General features: G+C 61.8%; 1 protein-coding gene across 2 annotated transcripts; it reads right to left on the bottom strand.

Annotated features, from left to right (window-relative positions):
• Positions 1-1,787: 1,787 nt before the first annotated feature.
• SLC2A6 (solute carrier family 2 member 6) lies at positions 1,788-9,184 on the bottom strand. Of its 2 annotated transcripts, none has more exons than XM_066365560.1 (10): positions 9,060-9,184; positions 8,376-8,538; positions 7,164-7,370; positions 6,425-6,524; positions 5,641-5,852; positions 5,120-5,272; positions 4,334-4,442; positions 3,752-3,937; positions 3,376-3,521; positions 1,788-2,540 (listed from the first exon to the last, which is right to left on the bottom strand). In XM_066365560.1, the coding sequence occupies exons 1-10, from the start codon at positions 9,149-9,151 to the stop codon at positions 2,385-2,387; spliced, it is 1,524 nt and encodes a 507-aa protein (XP_066221657.1). In that variant the 5' UTR covers positions 9,152-9,184; the 3' UTR covers positions 1,788-2,384. The 2 variants fall into 2 exon arrangements, with proteins under 2 accessions (XP_066221657.1, XP_066221658.1); XM_066365561.1 differs by having other exon boundaries at positions 5,120-5,188.
• Between the last annotated feature and the right edge of the window lie 8,527 nt (positions 9,185-17,711).

Here is a 17,711-nt window from a genome sequence, read left to right as displayed (position 1 = left end):
GGAAGGCCTGGGCGTCGGCCGGAGTGATTCTCCTCAGCTCCCCAGGCCACAGAGCCTCGTGCAGGTGGGTCCACCTGGGCCCACCTGTCTGCCTGTCATCAGGCAGAGCAGTGTCCTGAGGGCTGTCTGCTACTGCCTGTGGCCCCCAGCCACTCTGTCCTCTGCAGGGGCCCCCAGAGCTCCCCGCTGGTCTTAGAACACCTGGGACGGCAGCCATGGCAGCAGCTGGACAGCTGGAGCCTTGGGCAGACCGCCTTAGAACACTTCCCCTGGGCGGCCCTGGGCCCCCGGCTCTCTGTCCCTCCCGCCCGGTGCTAAGGGTGTGGGGTGGTCCTGCCCTGGCAGCAGCGGCCTGAGCCCTGTTAGGAAGGGCTGGGCTCCACTCCCTTTGAGCACTGCTGCTGGCCCGCCCCCGGCCTTCTGAGAGCTGGGCAGAGGGCTGAGGGCTGTTCCCATGGCCCGACGGCAGACCACCGAGGAGCAAGGCTGTGGTGGGGGCCAGGGAGCGGCCCTCCCAGAACCTGTGCCCTCGTCTTCAGGCTCCTGCCAGTCTGTGCTCCTTCCGCCCCAGCCCGCTGGCTGCTCTGCTGGCCAGGCTGGCCCTGGGCTGTCAGGTGTGTCTGGCGGGGCCTGGCTGAGCCCGGCAGCACCGGGCAGAAGGACTGGCTGGTGTGGAATAGGTTCCATCTGGGGCCCACTCCTGCTTCTCATCCCCGGCCCCGGGCTGGGCCTGCTCTGAGCTCCTGGTCTGGGGAGAGTGGCAGGCCGAGCCCAGGGCCCTGCAGTGTGGCCAGTGTGCCGGGACACGTGCCTTCAGGGCTCCTCTGGGGCCACCTTCCTCAGGCCAGTGGTTGGCTTCAAAGGGCTGTGGGCTCCAGGCCTCTCCAGGTCGGTGGTGTGTGCGCCCGTGCGTTTGTGTGGGTGTGTCTTTTCCCACGTGTGCCGTGAACAAGACCTGTCTACCTCCCCGGAGGAGTGGGCCCTGCTGCCCCTCTCAGCTCATTCTTACCCAGGAAGGGGCTCAGGCCCCTCCTCCTGCCCGCCTTCCTGCCAGCCCTCCTGCTCGTCACAGGCAGCTTGCTAAGGGGGTTCCCTTGCTGGGGGTGGAGGGGCTGGCTGTGTCTGGGAAGGTTGCGCCTGTACCCTGGGAGGAAACTGGGTGAATGTTGGGCAGGCTGTAGAGTCGGACGCAGGGAGGGCAGGGCACTCCAAACCTCCGTCACAGGCCAGAGCGCAGGTCACTTGCCCAGATTCCCAGTGAGTCTCAGCAGTCCCGGAGCAGGGGCCCTGTCTCCCAGGGGGAGTCCTGCCTTGAAAGGAACATCTGTCCAGGTGGCTGAGGGGGCCGAGCCACCAGGACACACTCCCACCTCCACGTGTCCGGACTCTGTCTTCTCCTGGTCCTTGTTTACTGTGTGGTCACCTTGACTTCTGAGCAATAAAGGCTGGTGGTGGTTTGTACGCTTGCTCCCCAGCTCTGCCTTGAGTGAGTGGTGGCGATGCCAACCCCATACCGGCTGGGCGGGGCCCTGGCCCTGGGGTTAGCTGCCCTTTCACTGGGAAGGCCGTGCTCTAGCAGCTCACCTGAGGTCCCTCGGCTGGAAGAGCAGGAGCCTGCTGGGCAGGGCTGACACCCCAGTCGGGCCACCGTGCTCCTGTCCTCACTGTGGACAAGGTGGGTGGCAATCAGGGTCCCCATCTGGGACAGCACGCCCTGGCAACCAAGACTGAAAATGTGGGGTCTAGCCTGGCTCTTGGGGGGCACCCCACCAGAACAACTTCCTCTGCAGGGTCACAGCCCAGTGTTTTATTTTATAAATAGGGGCTCACAGTTTTCAGGCAGCACTCGAGAGCCGTGTTCCCAGACATCGGGCTGGTGCGGAAGTTAGTGTTTGTGGGTCCTGTGCCCTGGCCTGTGGGAGTCCGGAGCACTGCCCGTGGCGTCTGCAAGCCCTCAGGTGGGGATTTCCGCCCTCCCACAGCCAAGATGCCCGATGGTGGCCACGTGAGGACAGGACGGTGGTGCCGTTGCTCTGGGAGCCGCTGCGCTGCCCGAGCCCGCCACCCTCTAGGGGAGGCGTCCTCCACGCGTGGGGTTTCGCAGGAAGGCCCTGTCCTCAGACCTGGGGCCGCGTGCTCTCCTGCAGCACACGCTGCTTCCTCTGCCAGCTGGTTTTGGCCAATGAATGTGCGACACCACGGGCTGCCTGCACCGGGGCCCAGGCTGGGTGGGGCTGCTGGCTGTCCAGTGCCAGGACGCGCTCTGGGGCCCGTCACGCCCTGGCCCATCCTGTGTCTGGCTGATGGCATGTTGCTCCCTCCTGGACTTGCCATGCAGGTCAGTGGCCGCCAGTGGCTTGGCCCTCCCAGGCGGGGACCCCAACCTACTGCAGGAAGGACCTCCTCCCGGTGTGGAAGAAGGACTCAATCTGCTCCAATGACCGGCCCTTGGTCTCGGGCACGCAGCAGCCGGTGAACACCAGGTTCACCAAGCAGATGGCGGCAAAGAAGAAGAAAGGCACCTGGAGGCCGCAGGCTTTCTGGGGGTGGAGAGGGGGTATGCAGTCACACGGGGACCCGGGGTCCTCCTGCCCCTCACGAACTTCTGGGCCCTGCTAGCATTAAGGGGGGCTCCACTTGCTCTTTCCTCCTCAGAGACCTGGGGCTCCCACTGCTGCCAGCCGGTGACGGAGGGGCCTCAGGTGGCCTCCAGACCCCGGAGGCCTGTCCCCAGCCGTCCTCAGCCACAGGCCTAGGGTCTCCTTTCTGCCCGGAGCACTCCACTCAGAACCTGCCCCAGCCTGGCCCTCTGGCCTCAGCCTCCAGGTCGGCGCCCCTCTCGCCGCGCCCCTGGGCCCGTCTCCCTGTCAGCCCTTCTGAGCTCCTGCAGGGAGCCTGCCGCCACGCCTGGGAGCCTGCTCCTGCTCTCCTCCCTCCCGCCCCACGCCCATCTGTGCTGCTGGGGCTGGGCACACAGGGCCTCCCAGCGGTCCCACCTGGCCTGGGGAGGCAGTACCAGAGCTGTCCCATCAGATTCTCCTCCTGGGAGCTAGGACTCTGAGGGCCCGCTGGGCTTGGAACCCAGAGGTGGGCTGAGCCCCGTGGGAGCTGTGTGTGTGGTGTGTAGGACGTCAGGTGTGGGTTGGCCTCTAGGGCACTCTGCTGAGACCCAGACTGCCCACCCAGACAGAAGGCCCAGAGACAGTGACTGAGTGGCTGTGGCTTCCTGGCCTGGGAGGTCAGCTGATTTCTCAGAACAGTCCCCCAGCTCCTGTTTGTGGTAATGACGGAGCCTGTCGTGACCTCAGTGTATGGGGCGTGCACTGCTCTCGGAGGACATGGGGGAGCAGCCCTCCGCACGGCCCCGGCACTCACCACCACCAGCAGGAAGGACTTGGTGAGGGCGAAGGCGGTGAGCCAGCTGACCAGCACGCAGAGCCCTGAGGCCACGCCCCGGGCCCGCAGGGGCAAGATCTCAGACATGAGGAGCCAGGTGATGGGCCCCCAGCCCATGGCGTAACCTGTCCAGAGGAGGCAGGGGCAGCTCAGGCCCAGTGGGGGCTGGGGAGGGGCTCTCTGCCTCCCCTAAGCTGCTGAGAGACACCTCCCCAACCATCCCAGACCACCAGGATAGCAGTGACCATCCGTGACACAGCCATGTCCCCCACGCCTCGCCTACATGACAGCCCCGCCCCCCTGGCCAGCCGCCCTCCCAGACTCCCTGTGCCTGTGGAGTCACTGCGACACCTACCCATGATGAAGAGCATGGTGGCCAGCAGGGGCACCAGGGTGAGGTAGCTGGTGGGTGTGGCCAGGGGCTGCTCCATGCCCCCCATGGGCGCGCTCTCCAGGCTCACGGTGCTGTTTGGGGTCAGAGGCTTGGGGCCAAATTGGACATACAGCCCCAAAGTCAGGTTGGCAGCAAACATGATGGCAGCTGTGGACAGACAGGTGGCCCTCCAGGGGCAAGGACCCTTTGAGCCAGCTGCTCCTCAGAAGTTCCCTCCACAGAGCCCCTCAGTGTCCTGTAATCCCATGCAACCCCGGTTCTCATCCAGGCTGCCATCACACCCGTCTGTGGCTGGTCACTTCCATGGAGCGGCAGGCCCCCACTCCAGCTGTGTCTGGGCTTCTGTCACACACGCCACAGTGTATCAGTCGCTTGTTCCTCTCCGGAGCCCAGCTGGTTGCATGCCAGGCCCCGTGCAGGTGCTGGAGAGGCAGGGGCCACCGGGGCTGGTCTGACCCAAGCCCTCTGGAGCTCCCAGCCACCGGGCACCCACCCTGACTGGCACAACACGTGGCAGCTGCCGGAGGGGATGGCGGAACTCACCTGAGACAAAGAGCAGAACCTTGCGGCCAGCCAGGTCCATGGTGAGGGCTGCAATCAGCACCGACAGGAGCCTCACGGCTCCCACAATGGCGGCGTCATCCTCGGGGGGCTACAGGGAGGAAGAAGACACTGGAGCGGAGGGACCTGGCCCGCCGTTCCCGCACTACCTCCTCCCCCCTCCCCCCCCCCCCCCGCAAGGCACTGCAGAGTGCTCAGGCCCCAAGCCACAGCCACAGCTCCTTGGAGTATTGAGCCACTGAGCACCTACTATGTACCAAGCACTTTCTCTGGTCACCCGCCCTGGCCTGCAAGGCCTCTTGGGTAGGGGCACAACTGCCAGGCCTGCCCCTGAGCTGAGAACCTAGGTGTGACCATGACTGGTGGAGCTTGCTGTCACTAATCCTCAAACCTCACCTCCCTCTGAATCCGGGACGGGCAGCGAGGCCACACATCTATTATCTCCACCTAGAGGAGCAAGCTGAGGTTTGGAGGAGAAGCGACTTCGGCAGGAGGCCGACGCTCTGAACCTGGGGTCCATAGCCCCCCAGGAGTCTGCATTTCTATGAAGCTGTTCTCTTTGCAACCCTGCACACTATTTGAAACCATGTCAGCTTTCCTCGCAAACATCACTGAGAACAGGTGCACGGCACAGAAACAGTTCCGAGTGCCTGGCGGTCTCCACCCGCACACCGCAGCCCGATACGTGGCACGGGGCAGGTGCGAGGCGAGGGACGGTGTCCGAGGGGCGCAGGGACTGAGAGCCAGGGTGTGGGGCCAGGCGCTCACCAGCAGGACCGCGGTGCTGTTGAAGATGGGCTGCAGGTAGACGAGGATGGGCGTGATGCCCGTCAGCTGCTGCAGGAAGCGCATCAGCACGGCGATGGCGATGGGGCGGCACATCTGCGGGTCCCGGGCCTCGGCCCACGACACGCGGCTGCTCTGGAGACACAAGGCCAGTCCCTCCAGCCAATGCCACCCTGCCCTGGAGTGCACGGAGCTGGGCAGAGACTCCTTCCTTCCTCCAGGAAACAAGTCAGATGGGGGGACAGGCCGGGAGCCCCCCGCCCGAACCCCAGGCTCCCGGATCAGGGGCAGGCCACGGCAGACGGCAGCTCGTCAGGATCTCTGGGTCCCCAGGGCACCCCCTCTGGGTCAGGTGCTGTGGCACCTGGAGGTGGGAACACTGGTTTCCCAGCTTTCCAGGAAAAGCAGGTGAAGCTCAGAAAGGCCTGGAGACTGGCCGGGCTGTACGCAGCTGTGGGCCCCCGAGGCGTGTGTGTGGGGGCGGGGCGCCCACCCTCCCGCACCTGTCTCTGGACGTTGTCCTGGATCTGCTGGAACTCCCAGCGGATGTCGGCATCGGCCCCGCGCAGCCAGGCCAGTGCCCGCAGGGCCTCTGCGTCCCTGCCCCGCGAGAGCAGGAAGCGCGGCGAGTTGGGCATGAAGGTGAGCAGCAGGATCATGACGACCACGGGCCCCTCCCCGGCCACTGCCAGCCAGCGCCACGGCAGCAGGAGGCCTGGGGACGAGGGGGAAGTGAGGAGCTGGGGCCTAGGCTGGACACAGCCCCCCCACCGGGCCTCTGAGCAACCTTACCTGCCCTCTAGGGCTAGTCCCAGTTCCTCCTATGGGAGGCGCCACACAGACTGACTGGCCACTGGCACAGGGCCAGGTCCTTGGAGGGTCTCAAGGGCCACAGCAGGGGTGACAGCCTGAGCCAGCGGGACCCCAGGCCTCCACCAACAAACCCCCACCCCACCTCGACCTACTGCGCTCTGATCCCTTTTTCTATGTGGGCTTCTGACCTAAGACTAGCTGATGGAAGCATTCTGCAGTCAAAGACAGTTTGCAGACTCCTGGCCCAGGAGAAGTCCTCCCTGCCCAGGTAGAGTGGGGCCTGGTGACCAGAGAGGAGCAGGAAATTGCCTGGAGGGACACGGTTCCATGGTGGCCCATGCACAGCCAGGAAGCCAGGTGTCATGCCTCCCAGCCCGGGGCTCATTTTGGGACACATTCCTTCCCCTTCCACCATCTGCTCACCCCCTGCCACCCCCTAGCCTGCCCACAGGAGCTGCTTAGCACTTGTCTTACCAAGGGCGTAGAGGGACAGTGACCCGAACACGGCCATGAGCTGGGGTGTGGCCCCCAGAGCCCCACGAACGCCAGGGGGAGCAATCTCAGACACGTACACCTGCAAGACACATCGCCCCAACCCCGGCCTTGGTGGGAAGGCAGGGCCTGGCCAAGATGGCGGAGGTGGCCCTGGCGGTCCTCGGGAAGAGGGATGTGGGGCTTCTGGTGGGTTTCTTGTCCTGATCACGACTCTCCTCATCACCTCCTTAGGGCCTCAGTTTTCCTGTCAAGTGGGCAGAAGCACTCACTCCTGAAATGGGCAGAGGAGGCTGGAATTGGGGAGCACAAGAGCACCCAAACTTTTGTCTCTGCTCCCGACAGCAGTCCTCACCCGTGCTGGGCTCGCCCCAGTCCCAGTCTGGGTGTGGGGTGTGGTGGGTAAGACATAGGTGCAGGGAGGGGGCAAGGCAGGGACTTCCCTTTCCTCCATTGCTCAATGTGGATTTTCTGCAATTGAGAAACGTGTCTGACCTCAGAAAATGGAATAGGAAGTGCATGGAGCCCAGAGTGGGGGGGCAGCTGGGGACACGGGAACAGATTGCCCTGAAATCAGCTGCCCTGATTGGGTGAACTGAGGGTCCCCTGCAAACATATCCTCACTGACCAATGGACCTGGGAGGCCAGGAGCCCTGAACTCCCAGCGGTCAGCATGCTCCTGAGGCTGGGAGGGACCCGGGGTGGACAGCCCTGGCCTTACCGGGATGCAGGCCGCTGTGAGCCCTCCAGCGAAGCCGGTCAGCGTCCTCCCTAGCAGCAGCATCCAGAGGCCGCGGGCACCTGCCATGAGCGCATAGCCGGCCACGGAGGGTACAGCCGAGAACATGATGCTCAGCTTCCGGCCCAGGAGGTCGTTGAGGACCATGGCACTGAGGCCCCCAGCCGCAGCACCCAAGGTGAACACCGACTGTAGAGGAGGGGGCGAGGCAGACACGTCTGGGCAACCCACATCCCACACCCTCCGTCAGAGCCTGGAGACGGCTGGCTCTGGGGGCCCGGGCTGCGGGACGCGGGCCCCGAAGGGTAGTGAGCCTCCCGCCGCCGGAGCTGTGCAGCGGCACGTGGACAAGTACTTGTTAGGGACGCCGCAACAGGGAGTCCTGCCCTGGGGTGGAAGTGAGGCCACGTGCCACCGCGGTTCCGTTTAAATGTCTAATATTATAATAGAGCAGACAGGAGGATTCTGTGATTTGAAGTCCCCCGGGGGTTTTGAGACTTGGGGTTCCTGGATTCCCTGTACAGTATGATGAGTAGGATCCAGTCTGTGATTTGGGCACACCGCTTAGTCTGTCCAAGCCTCAGTTTCTTCAGTGGTTTTACAGGGAGAGCAGCAGCAGCCACCTCAGAGGGTCGGCCCTGGAGTCAACCAGCTCCCAGGTAAAGTGCCCAGCATGCACCTGGCACATAATTAGTGCTCAGCACCCAGTGTGCATTGCTATTAGGTGATACGCTGGAACTGGGAATTTGACACCACTAAGATCGTAGTTCTAGAACCCTGGGACACACGAGGCCTTGTTCTTCCTCTCCACCTGCCCCCAATCTGCCCTCCGGCCAGGGCCTCCTTCCATAGGCCCCTGATATCCCGGACCCCCGTCATGCAGGGAGGTGTCAGCTCGGCTGTGACGGCCTAGTTATGGATGTGGGGGTGGGCCTGGGGAACCCTCGGCCCCACCAGGTGCAGACTTCAAGGGACGCAGGCTCCTTGCCACATGTCTCCAGCGGCTTTCACTTCCTCCTTTTATTTCAGAGATCATGGGCCTCACTCCCCTCCTCCACCCCCAGCCTGGAGGGTGTGAGCCCTCCAGGGAAGGGTGAGGCTGAGCTTTAGTGGGTCCCTAGCGGGGACAGAGCTCCGTGTGTCCCTGTGCCCCTGCCCCATCCTGCCCCTCCCAGTTCAGAGTATGGCCCTTACCCCGAACCAGGATGCCTGCGTTTTGGTCAGACTCAGGTTTGGATCCAAGGAGTGCTCCAGGGCCGGGATGACGGGGGACGTGTAGACCAGGGCATAGCCGAAGCTGAAGTTGCCCAGCACGGCAGCAAAGGTAGCCAGGAACACCCTCTTGTTCTGTAGGGTTCTGGTGGCAGTGGGGGTGGGACGGGGCAGAGAGATTGAGGGGGTCTTTGAGCCCCTCCTCTCCAATCTGCTGCCTGTCCCGAGTACAGTGGCCATCCACTCAGAGGGCAGGGTTGGGGAGGGCTGGGTCGAGGGCCAGTTAGGTTCCAAGTGCCAGCTCCCTTGGAAAACCCAGAGTCGTATAGTCCCCACAGCCCATGGCTGTAGCTGAGACGCAGGTGCAGGAGGCTTTTCTCCAGAGGGGATGGTTGGTTTCTGCTCTCAGCTTTGCCACCCCAAGCTTGCTGTGTGACCTAAGGCAAGCCCTTAGCCCTCTCTGGGCCCCAGTCTCTCTGTCTATGCCAGTTGGGGGATGGGCCCGGTACTGTAAGGTGGGGAGCGGGTGACACATAACCAAACTCCTTAAATAGGACTAACCTCTCTGGGACGGGGGCGGGGACCAGAGAGCCCTTTGCTGGTCACTCCTGGATGATCAGAGGAGGACCACGGCGGATACCAGCCCCCATGCCCAGCAACTCTCACCCGACTTGCGTCCTCTCCTCAGGCGACGGAGAAGGCCTCTCAGAGAAGGTGTCATAATCCGGGCCCTCCGCTCCCAGGAGCGGTTCCTGCATGGCCGGCCGCGGCTGTCACCTGCGCCACCGAGGGGCCAGGGCAGCGTCTGGCCACAGCGGTTTGGAGCATCCGGCCGATCCTGTAGCTCCGCCCCCCTTCCACGATTGGCTGCGGGGCGGCCCTGCAGAGTCGGTGCCGGCCAATGGGCGGCCGCGAAGGGTGCAGATGCTGGGATGCGGAGCGCAGCCGGGCTTTCCCTTGCGCAGGCTCCGGTACCCGGTGCGGGGCGCGGCGGGGCGGCCGGGCTTTCCCGGGGCGCGGGCTCGGGTATGGGGTGCAGAGCGCAGCGCTGGGGCGCGGCGGGGCGGCCGGGCTTTCCCGGGGCGCAGGCTCGGGTGCGGGGCGCGGCGCGCAGGGCGGGGCGGCCGGGCTTTCCCGGGGCGCAGGCTCGGGTGCGGGGTGCGGGGTGCAGCGCTGGGGCGGGGCGGCCGGCCTTTCCCCGGGGCGCAGGCTCGGGTGCGGGGTGCGGGGTGCAGCGCTGGGGTGGGGCGGCCGGGCTTTCCAGGGGCGCGGCCAAGCCTCGTGCGTCCCTGAAGGCCCCAGGGTCGACCCTGAGGATCGGAAGTGCATCCGAGGGAAATGGCTAGATATTCGCGCGGGTCCTGGAGGCAGAGCCCCTGCCGACTCCTCAGTGTCCATGTTGGGGTCCGAGCCGGGTACCAGCCGGAGGGCACAGACCGCGCCCGACCCTGGGGCTCAGCTTCTACGGCCGCAGGAAACTCAAGCCCAGAGAGGCGAAGCAACTCGTCAAGGTCACACAGCGAACTCGTGTCTCCCTCCGGAGGAAGGCCATGAGCTCCACCTTGTGCTCTGATCCATCGCCTTCCCTGCCACTCGGTGTCCTGAGTCACCGCCTCGGGGCTCCCTCTCATCCCGTGACGCCATGAAGTCAGGCGGACAGACACGCAGGACAGCGAGGGTCTGTGGGGTGGCGGCTCCAGCGGGCTAGACTTGTATCCCCCCCCCCCCCCCCCCCCCCCGGTGTCTGGTCTTTTCCGGCTGCAGCAGTAACTAGGGCTTTTTTGTAAATAAGTAATAACACGACATTTAACACAAAAGTAAAGCAGAAATGGAAAATTCCCCTGGAAAACCATACTCAAACAAAACAAAACACCACAATGACAAGTTTCAGCTCTTTCTTTGGACTTTTCGGAGAGGGCTGGATCCCACTCACCCTACCCTGCTGAATGGAAGGGCCACGACATGTATCTTAAAATTGATCCTTTGTGGTTGAACTTTGGGGTTATTTCCGGATTTTCACTATTAAGATAGTAAAGTGTTTTGTTGTGTTTTTTTTTAAAGAAGAGATTGGAATTCCTATTTATTATCCCTGAAATGCAGCTAGAGTAACACAGTAGAGGAAACAGAGCTATTTCCTGAGAGCCTCCCCTGCTGGAGTCAGGCTTCCTTTACCCCAGAGGCCTGCTTTGCATTTTTTGCCCATTGTGTGCATACAGTTGTGTGATCCCTTTGCGTGGTATTGTAAGCATTTTCTGTCATTAAGGGACACCTAGTCAAGGGCGACTCTTACCGATCATGTTGCACAGGGCTCGTGAGCACATTTTAGAGATGAAGATGTCACACATCTTAAAATGTGCGGCTCGACCAGTAGACTGCTGTGTGCACCCCTGTGATTCCTGCCCAGGTCAAGAACCAGAAGCTTCAGACCCGGGCTGGGTGGCTCAGTTGGTTAGAGTGTCGTCTGGATACGCCAAGGTTGCAGGTTCCATCCCTGTCAGGGCACATACAAGAATTAGTCGATGAATGCATAAATAAGTGGAACAAGTCAGTGTTTCTCTGAAACAAACAAACAAGCCTCCCCAAACCAGAAGCTTCTGATCACCCTAGAAAGTCCGAATGTCCCTCTGCAGTCATACCCACCCCCCCCCCCTGAGCCCCACCACTCTGTCTTTATGGGTTAGAGTCTCCTGCTCTTGAACCTGGTCTAAATGAAATCACACTTTTGTTCGTGGCTCTTTCCCCTGCCCCCAGTTCATTTGTGTTCTCAAATCAGCTTTACAAAGAATGTAATCTTTAGTAATGTGAGTGCGTTTTAAGTGCATATCGGTTGTTGAGTGTTGACAGTTGTATAACCCAGACCCCTGCCCCCCATCAAAACACAGAACATTCCATTCACATAGAAGGTTCTTTTGAGCCCAACCTATCACCCCCCACCCAGTCTCCAGGAAACCACTGCTGATCTTTCTGACCTTAGGGTGGGTTTGTCCTTCCTAGGTTTTCAGGGAAGGAGGACCACGGAGAGAGTGCTCTTTCGTCTGGCTTCTCGCACTTGGCACGGCCATGAGATTCATCCGTGTCATTTCCAGGGGTCCCGTCCCCTCTCATCACTGTGGAGGAGGCAGTGTGCTGCCGCCACAGTGTCCACCCACCCTCTGATGGGCAGTTGGGTTATTTCCAGTTTTCGGCTGAAAGAGTAAGAGGTGCTCTGACTGTGTACATAACCCCGTCTTAACAGCTCTTGAAGGCTCTTAAGCAGATGAACCTGGACTTGCTCACGGATCTTCTGTCAGGGCATAAAGACTGTTGCAAACATGTGTGCTCTTAAAAGTAGCAACACAGAGAACGTCTTGGTCCTTAAAGGGTAATTTCCTTCAGCAAGGATCGTTTCTGTGGTTCTGGGGCCTCTTTTAACCCTCCCATTGGAGGGCTGGTGCCTTCTCTCCTAAGCACCATCACCTGGGTCTGCTCAGAAGGGCTGCTGGGAACCTGGCCTCTGGTAGGCCTGGGGTGTGTTGCTCCTCCCCTCCCCCCCACCTGTGCTTGGCACTGCATGGCACACAGGGGATGTCAGAAGTCCCTTACCAACTTGAATTCAGAACCCACCTCACTTCTTTAGCCTCTCATGCAGGAAGTCTCTCTTGGAGGAGCAGAAATTGCTGGTCTGCCGGTGGGGCCACTTAGCTTCCTGGGCCTGGGGGAGTGGGTTCCCCTGTCTGCCCTGGACACACCCACAAAGGGGCTGGGTCCCTCCTTCCCCGCCCCCAGCTGCAGCCTCTCCCTTCATTAGCCGATGCACTAAGGCTGCCTGTCCCTGGGGATGGTGGCAGCTCTGGGCCAGCCCCCCACCTCCCAGGGCGAGGGATCCCCATGGCCTGAAGGTAAGCACCCTGTGGAACGGCCGGTGTTGGGGGGGGGGGGCTGGGCAGGGACCACCCTGCCTCGGGCCTACCTCCAGGGCATTGGAGCTGAAAGAGTGAGCTGGTCCAGGCTGACCAGCCTGTGGCGCAGTGGATAGAGCTGGGATACCAAGGACCAAGGTTCGAAATCCCGAGGTCGCCTGCATGAGTGCAGGCTCATCTGGTTTGAGCAAGACTCACCAGCTTGAGCCCAGGTCGCTGGCTTGAGCAAGGGGTCACTCGGTCTGCTGTAGCCCCCCAGTCAAGGCACATATGAGAAATCAATCAATGGACAACTAAGGAAACACAATGAAGAATTGATGTTTCCAGTCTCCTTCCCTTCCTGTTTGTCTGTCCCTCTCTCTGACTCTCTCTCTGTCTCCGCCACCAAAAAAAAAAAGGTAACCCGGTCCAAATTCTGCCCTTGGACAAAGGGGGAGCCCGAGGGGCCCCGAGGCTGCCATGACCCCTCTGGGGGTCCCACAGTGAGCCAGTCTGGTCTCTGAGCCGCACTTTTCTCTGCTGTAAGATTGATGTCAGCCGGTGCCCACCCCTCAGGCTTCCGCACACGGGCAGAGGGCAATGGGCAGCTTTGAAGTAGCTCCTCCTGCTCTGTGACAGAGGTCCCTCCAGACTAGTTTGTGGCTCCGCGTGCCCCAGAAACTGGAAGGGCTGCATTCCGGCCCCCCCTGGCACCTGGGTAAAGGTCTCTGGAAGGAGGAGGTGAGGAGGTGGGAGGGAGGGGATGCCAGGGGCCCAGGGACCAGCCTTCTTCCCCACCCCTCCACCGTGCCCTACATCCTACCCCGTCCCGTTTCAGAGAACACTGAGGCTCCAGGAGTCGCTGCCCACCTGGCCACTTGCTCCTGCTATGTCTAGAGGGCGTCCCTTCAAGGGAGGGACAGGCAGAGGGGTGGATGGTGAGGCCATCCACTTCCCAGAGCAAGTCCTGTCCCTCACCTCCTCCGTCCTACAGATGGGCCGGCCAGGGCCCCTGGGGGAGAAAGCCTGTGATGTCCAGCTGTCCGTCCCTCCGGCCGTCCCCCACCATGCTCCACATGACGCCATCCCTGGCCCTGAGGACTCGGACCTGGTGCCATCTGTGACCCTGGCTGCAGCCCTGCTTCTGGTGTTCCTGCTGTTCTCAGCCTGGCTGGTGTGGGACGGGCCCCTCCAAGGGTCCGGCTAACGTGCGTTCCTGGGAAGGGGGTTGGGGTGTTCTTGGGCTGGGCCTGGCACAGTGGGAGCGGGCACTGAGGGTGGGGGCAGGCAGAAGGTAGGGGCTGGCCTCCCCACCACATCCTCGGCTAAACCCAGTGGCCAGCACTCACAGCAACCCCAGCAGGACCTCAGGAGGTCCCCAAGACCCTCTGCTGGAGGGCAGGGGCCCAGACAAGCTCCGGTCTCTGCAGGAGCCTCACTCACGCCCAGCGGGGCCTCAGCGGGGGAGGCTAAGAGGCACGCGGCCTGGAAGCGCTCAGACAGATCAGGTGTCGCAAGTAAAGCCAGGTGACCAGTGGGCATTTGTGAACTGAGTTCAGGTGTTGGGAAGTCAGAGGTTCAGCCCAGGAAATGCACTGGGCTGTGTGATTGATGGTGGACAAAGGCCCTTCTCCATTCTGGGCCTTGGTTTCCCTAGTCATCACGTGAGGATGGCAATACCTACGTCTGGCCATTGCTGAGAGGGCTGACCATTGGGGTCATCTATGCAGCAGACACTCCTTATGTGCCGGGCTCTCTCCCTCTTCCTGGGACCCAGAAACCCTTGGAGGAAGCGCCCCCCAATTTCAGGGGGGAATGCACTGGTCTTGGCTGCCACCTGGTGGCTGAAGCTAGAATCACACCACCTGCTGTGATATTCCCCTTGGGGTTCCCATCAGGCAGAGGAAGGGAAAGCTGTTTTATTTTTTTAAGTGTAAAAAATTGAGATTGTGGATAATAAGCACAAGCCCCAGAAATACCATTTGCTATTTATCTTTCCCCCCTCCATATCTATATCTGTAATCCCCTCACCAAAAAGATCATCAGGAAGGAGGTGGAGGGGGGTGGGAGAGAGGGCCTGCGTGGGGGTGGGAGGTGGTCGCTGCGCAGGCCATCGGGGCCGTGCTGCCCGCAGTGGCCCGTCCTGGGACTGTGACAAAGGAAGACACAAACTTCTGTGGGTGGGAGGGACATGGAGTCCTCCAGGCTGGGTCCGGAGCCCTAGACCCTGCTGGTTCTTGTCGAACAAATACTTATCCCTCCTATGCTCCAGACCTGCGGTGGGGAGAGGGGACAGGGAGCCCTCCGGAGCTGATTCCTCTGAGACTGCCCCCCCACCCCCTCTTTCCTCTCCCGCAGGCCCAGCCCCAAGCTCAGGGCTCAGGGTGGAAGCCGGCAGTCCCGCTTGGCACCCACGGCCTCTGGCGGGGGAGCAGGGGCATCCCCCCTCCCTGTGGGACAGGAAGAGGCTGTGGGCAGCACACGGGGACCCACCCCCAGCTCTGTTGACCCCCAGCTCTCCACACCTGCACTTTTTCCCTTCCCCCCCATGCATCTTGTCTGAAGGAGACCATGAGACCCAACCTCTGAGGTCGAGGGTGGTGGCCTTTGTGACCCAGGGAACAGACTGATGGATTTCCCCAGGGTGGGCTGGGCCGGAGGCCTCTGGGGGTCCCAGGACCCGCGTTCCTCTTCACACGCTTTCAGAGCCCGACCAGAGACAGAACAGAATCTTCGGCTCCTCCCCTCCGAGTCCAGCGAGTCCAGGCTCCTACCCCGCCCTGCTCCGGGTGCTTCCAGCCTGGGGCGCCCAGGGGAGCCTAGGTGAGCCGAGGAGCAGGGCGGGAGAAGCCCCTTGGACGTTCCCAGAGGCCCCCCCGCTGCAGGCTGGCCCAGAGCTAATGAGGAACGCAGGTGGGCGCGGGCGGGGAGTGGCTTGTTGGCGCTTCAGCCCAGTCCTCGGCAAACGCCGTGTGGCCTTCACTGCGGTTCCAGCATCCGGCCCCGCCCTGCTGCAGTGCCCGGCGCAGGCGGCGCGCGCCCGTCCAGGAAGGAATTGCACCGCAAGAAAAATATTGTTCTGAGTAATTCAGTGACCCGTCTTATAAACATTGTGGTTCCACCTTGGGGTTTTTCCTGCCTCATCTCCCGCCTCTCCCGGGGGGCACTGGGGCAGCCAGATGCCTGAGGTTAGGAAAATATGTGCTTTAGCTTGGTCGGTTGCAGTCGCAAAGGGTGACAGGACGGGCCTGGGGACTGGGGTGGGCGAGCCCGGAGAGTCCCGGCGTGGGGCTGGCGGACGGCTCCTCAGACTGGTTGGCGAGGAGATGCCGGGAGCAGGCAGCTTGCTAGTGTGTGCCTGTGTGCGTGCACACACATGCACGTGGACACACATTATGATCATGCACACATGGGTGTGCCACATGGTACATGCGGGTGTCTGTATATATGTGTATGTGCACGTGTGTGTATGTTTCTGTTGCATGTGCATCTTTGTGCATATGTGTGTACGTGCACCTCTGTACACATGCACACCTGCGTGTACATCGATGTGTATATGCATATAGGTGTTGCACACACGTGTACTTCTTTTTAATTTTATTTATTTATTTATTTTGTGGCAGAGGCAGAGAGAAGGACAGATAGGGACAGACAGGAAGGGAGAGAGACGAGAAGCATCAGTTCTTTGTTGCGGCTTCTTAGTTGTTTATTGATTGCTTTCTCATATGTGCCTTGATGGGGGGGGGGCTACAGCAGACCGAGTAACCCCTTGCTCGAGCCAGCGACCTTGGGTCCAAGCTGGTGAGCTTTGCTCAAACCAGATGAGCCCGCGCTCAAGCTGGCAACCTCGGGGTCTCGAACCTGGGTCCTCCGCGACCCAGCAGGACCCTGTGGACTCCCTGTGCCTGTGGAGTCACTGTGACACCTCCCTACCATCAGGGGCTGGCACGTGGGTGGGCACCCTCCTCACCGCACTGTCTCAGGGACACAAGCAGTTGACCCCTGGGTCCTGCAGGCCCCTCTCAAGACAGTCTGGACAGTCCGACGCTCTATCCACTGCGCCACCGCTTGGTCAGGCCCACGTGTACTTCTGTGTTTCACCCGTGGGGCCTCCCTAGGAGACTGGGGTGGAGGGGAACGGCGCCCTTCCCGCCGGCCCGAAGGGTCATGGGCTGGCAGGGGTTTGCCAGGTCAGGCTGAAGTGGCCCACAGAGGGGTCAGGCAAGCGTCTCCTTCGGAGGAGGGGAGGGGGCCTTTCCTGCCGTTCACGAGGGCAGGTGTGGGAGACAGCTCGGCGGGGACACACTGCCTGAGCCTCCTTCCCTCGTTGGTTTGTTGGCGGTGGGGTGACACTGCTGTCTCCGTTCCTTCCTGCTCCCTCTCTAAGATGGTCCCTTGTTTTGTTTGGGCTGGCAACGTGCCTAACTGAAAACAGAGATCCTGAACCACCCTTGCGGCTAGGTGGCCAAGTGAGCCAGTTCTGGCCAGGGGGTGTAGACGGGAGTGTCCGGGGAAAGCCACACTTCCTGATTAGAGAGGTGTTGGGTCCTACCCTCTTCTTCCTGCCTGGAATACAGTGTGTTGCTTGGGGTGCAGCAGCCTTCTTGCAACCAGGAGGCGAAAACCTGGGCTCAGGCCGGCAGGCAGGGGTGCAGTAGCAACCCGCTCTTGGGTGATGTCCTGGAGCCGGGGCGCCTTGTTGTGCGAGCTGGTTTTCTGTGTGCTGCAGCCTCGTGCACTTCTGACCGACGCAGGGCATCCACCCTCTTCACTGGGACTCAGCGGCCTGGAGACCGTCAGGGGCTGGCATGTGGGTGGGCACCCTCCTCACCACACTCTCAGGAACACAGGCAGTTGACTCCTGGGGCCTGCAGTCTGGACCCTATGGCTGCAGGGATGCCTCTTGTGAGAGGGCACTGTCGGCTCAGAGAAGGTGGGGGGGCCAGAGGAGGAGGAGGACGAGAAGAAGGGGGGGCAGTGAGGAGGGCAGCCTGCCCTGGCTCCCTGTTGAGAGGAGAGTGGCTCTGGGTCTCGGGGAGCAGAGCACCCACCTGAGCTCAAGTGCCACCGGGAGCCATGGGCATGTGCCAGCCCCTGCCACCCCACCCACATCATCTGTACGGCGAGGACGGCAGTCCAGCACAGGGCTGTGTGCAGACAGGGAGAGGCACACACAGAGGCCCAGAGGGGACGCCTCCCTCCTCATGGCGAGGAGCTGGGCCCCGGAGGGACCCCTCTCTCCTCCTTCGCACCAAAGGCCTGGCCACATACCCCCGTGCAATGCTTCTGGGGACCTTTGAGGAGTTTCAGCCAATCCATGTGTATCAGGTACATCTCACTTAGGGTACAGAGAGGGGACAGGAAAAGACCAGGCTGAGGCTGACCCGTCCCCTCTCTGACCATTGGCCCCACCTCGGGGCACGGCGGTAACCCTGTCCAC

Source organism: Saccopteryx leptura, chromosome 2, assembly GCF_036850995.1.
Source record: "Saccopteryx leptura isolate mSacLep1 chromosome 2, mSacLep1_pri_phased_curated, whole genome shotgun sequence".
NCBI lineage: Eukaryota > Metazoa > Chordata > Mammalia > Chiroptera > Emballonuridae > Saccopteryx > Saccopteryx leptura.
Note: the sequence above shows the minus strand (reverse complement) of the source record. Positions and strands in the feature narration are given on the sequence as shown.

Bases quoted from the DNA above. Each gene is read 5' to 3' on its own strand.
- SLC2A6 (XM_066365560.1), bottom strand. From the start codon at position 9,151: ATGCAGGAACCGCTCCTGGGAGCGGAGGGCCCGGATTATGACACCTTC. The intron at 6,525-7,163 runs GTAAGGCCAGGG...TGTGTCTTGCAG, and splicing joins TCACAGCGGCCTGCATCCCG to GTGTACGTGTCTGAGATTGC. The intron at 4,443-5,119 runs GTGAGCGCCTGG...TCCTCCCTGTAG, and splicing joins ACAGCACCGCGGTCCTGCTG to CCCCCCGAGGATGACGCCGC.